Here is a 3077-nt window from a genome sequence, read left to right as displayed (position 1 = left end):
TTCAGCAGCAGGCGCCCTGCAGGCCATTACCTGGAAGCCAATGGGAACAGAACCTTCCATACTTACCCAGGTGGACAGTCCCCGGGAACTCAAGGTAGGAGCTCTGGCCAAAGCTGTTTACAGCTGACACACGGAACTGGAAGTCCCCCTCCTCAGCCACACAGTCCACAGTCAGCTCAGGTGTAGCCACCCACTCGGCCACATGGCATCGGCTCCAGGTGTAGGTGCCCAATCGCTTCTTCTCCACCACGTAGCCATCAATGGTGACAGGGCGGTCCCCATGGGGTGGGGACCAACTGAGAGTCACGGAACTCTCTGTCTTGGCCTTCACCACAGGGGCCTCAGGGGTGTGTGGTGGTGGCTTCCTGGGGGCTGGGCAGAGCACAGGTCCTTGTCACCAACTGGGAGCCCCTCCCTGACCCCAGATCCAGGATCACCCTGGAGGAGAGCGGCACAGAATCTCCAGCCCTCCTAGGGGGCACTGCTCTGATGGTCTGAAATGGCCACAGCCAAGGTGGAAGGCCAGCCTGAGGGGAAGCTGTAGGCCCATGATCCCTGGTCCCAACCTGTGACCATTTCTCTAGTTGTAGGAGCCACATTGGGCCCAGGGCCACCATAAGCTTGCCATGTGGTTTGGGGACAGACACCTTCCAGTTCAGTGCATTGGGGTCTTGGCTAGACAGTGGCTGAAGCAGGGCACAGTGACCCTCCTGAGGTGCTGGGGCCCTATGGAGTGGCATCCCCCTGCCCCCAGCCAAAAGTTAGCCCTGTTGAGGGAGGGCAGGAGTGGGAGGGAACCACTGCTCAATCTACAATGTAATACTAAAGACCACAGAGAGAAGACATTCACACAGGACAACCACACACACACACACACACACACACACACACACACAGAACCACACACTGTGCTTCTAGAACAATCTGCACCTCTAATTTGGTTGGTAGGATGAGAGGCTACCAAGTCTCCCATTTTGTCAACACCTGGGGAGCCCAGAATGGGGGATGGCTGCAAACATCTGTGGGTCTGAGGGTACCAGAACTACAGCCTGAACGCAATGAGCCCCACACCCTTCCTGCAGCTACTGAGCACATGTGGGCCAGCCCTGGGTCCAGAGCACGGATGGTGACAAGGGGCACCTCTTCCATTGGAGAGGTACTCCAGGCCCTTACCTGACACCAAGAACTGAGTGGACGTCCGGCAGTCCCCAGCCACAAAGGCCACCTCACCCACATCCTCCAGGCTGCACTTGGAGATGGTCAGCGTGTGGCATGTGCCTTCAGTGGTGATGGCTACTCGGCCCCCGGCCACCACCTCCTCATGATTCCGAAGCCAGTGGACTGGGCCCTCTGGCCTGGCCAGCTCTACGCAGAACATGGCAGTGTCCCCCACTCGCACCACTGTCTTTCTCGGGAGCTTTCGGGTGAGGTTGCCTAGGATGGCCAGAGCCAGGGGTTAATCAAACCGGACAGCCTGCCCCCCTCCAGTTTCATGGACCCCCCTGTTGTGTTGCCCACCCACCTTGTACTGCGAGCTCGGCCACCGTGCGGCTGCCCTCAGCCATCTCACAGATGTACACCGCGTCATCGTCAGTGGAAGCATTGTGGACAGTGAGCCGGCGCTCTGTGCCCGCCTCCTCGATGGCATACTTGGTGCTGGCCCACAGCCGTGTCTCTTCCTTGTACCACACGGCCTCCGTGGTCGGCAGCGGCACCTCACACTGAAACGTGGCCGACCCCTTCTCCTGCACCTCCAGGTCCTGCAGCCTCATCTTGAAGGGCACTGTGGGCTCTGAGGGGAGAGGGCTGATGAGCAGGGCAGGGTGGCTGGGCAGGGAAAGAAAGGGGGTACTTGGCTGGGGGCACCTGGAGTGTGGTGGGTGGCACAGGGAGAGCAAGTAGGTGCTGAGGTGGGGGCAGAAGTCCCAGCAGGGGTTGGAGGGGCTGCAGGGCAAGGGTGAGTGAGAGAACTGGAGAGGGGCAGGGAGAGGAGACAGAAATTAAAGAAAAGAGCCCCTGCCCCCAAATAGAAGCAGTCTGGAAAGAGAAAGAAGAATAAAGGCAGGTGAAGCTACAGCCTTCAGCGCTGGAACAGGTCCTGCCAGAGCCCTAGGCAAGACAGCAAGACCAAGACCCACTGGCCAAGGCCCGCCATGGCGCCACACGCATCTTCTCCCTGTAGCTTCCTCAGGGACCCTCGTGGTGGAGGGGCATTTACTCCACAGAACGAGGAAACTGGGGCATGAGCAGGAAGATCCATGCACCCTGTTCAAATCCTACCGTGGTTGAGATGTGTAATAGGGTGGAGCTGGGACCCTCAGCACTCCAGAGGCTGGTGTTAGGAGGGAATAATAAAGGGGCCTCCCAACAAAACCTGACGGGGTTGCCCACACCTGCCCAGGCCTGGACGAGAGCCTGCAAACTGCCTCAGAGCCACCTCAGGCTGCATGCAGCCACTGGGCCCAAGCCCTCCAAAGCACAAGGGTTTGTCCCCGCCCCTGCCCTCCTTCCCTCTCTGTCAGGGAGACACAGCCCCTTAGCGTCCAGGGGAGAGTGATGCCTGGCTCACCCTCACTCTGCACAGGGCAGGCTCAGCTACCAGGCATTCGGAGCGGCTCCCATGGGGAGGGGGTGCTGGTGACAAAGCACTTTCTTCTTTACTCTTGTGACTCACAAAGACAGGGGACAGGCTGAGGGGACAGGCATTTTGTGGGCTGGTTAAAGACAGAGCTGTCAGGACTTCCAACTCCGAATCCACTACTGGACAGACAGGGAGGAGCCTAGCTTGCGTTCCCGGCAGTGACTTCGGCAGGTGTGCGGGGCAGGTGCCCAGCTCACCTCGCACAACGACCAGCACGGAGCTGTAGGTCTGGCCCACGAGGTTGGACGCTGTGCACGTGTAGAGGCCACGGTCCGACTGCTTGCAGAAGAGGATCTTGAGCACAAAGTTTTCCTGCGCGTCCTCGTACACCAGGTGTCGCCGGCCCTCGGCCACCAGCTGCCCATCCTTCTTCCACACGGTCTCGGGCTTGGGCTCGCCCGTCACGTAGCAGCTGAGGCGCGCGTGCTTGCCCTCG

General features: G+C 59.8%; 1 protein-coding gene across 1 annotated transcript in view; it reads right to left on the bottom strand.

The window, feature by feature from the left end:
- The window catches only part of LOC107182828 (obscurin-like), a gene marked incomplete at its 3' end in the record, with an annotated part of 9218 nt that overhangs the window by 5621 nt on the left and 520 nt on the right, over window positions 1-3077 (bottom strand). Inside the window, exons 2-5 of the mRNA XM_015562817.1 lie at window positions 2839-3073; window positions 1523-1792; window positions 1174-1434; window positions 67-372 (exon numbers count right to left, since the gene is read on the bottom strand). Coding sequence (XP_015418303.1) covers window positions 67-372; window positions 1174-1434; window positions 1523-1792; window positions 2839-3073 — 1072 coding nt within the window. The remainder of the gene's footprint in view (window positions 1-66; window positions 373-1173; window positions 1435-1522; window positions 1793-2838; window positions 3074-3077) is intronic.

This window comes from Myotis davidii, unplaced genomic scaffold (genome assembly GCF_000327345.1).
Source record: "Myotis davidii unplaced genomic scaffold, ASM32734v1 scaffold2938, whole genome shotgun sequence".
Classification (NCBI taxonomy): Eukaryota; Metazoa; Chordata; class Mammalia; order Chiroptera; family Vespertilionidae; genus Myotis; species Myotis davidii.
This window is presented reverse-complemented; position numbering and strand designations above follow the sequence as displayed.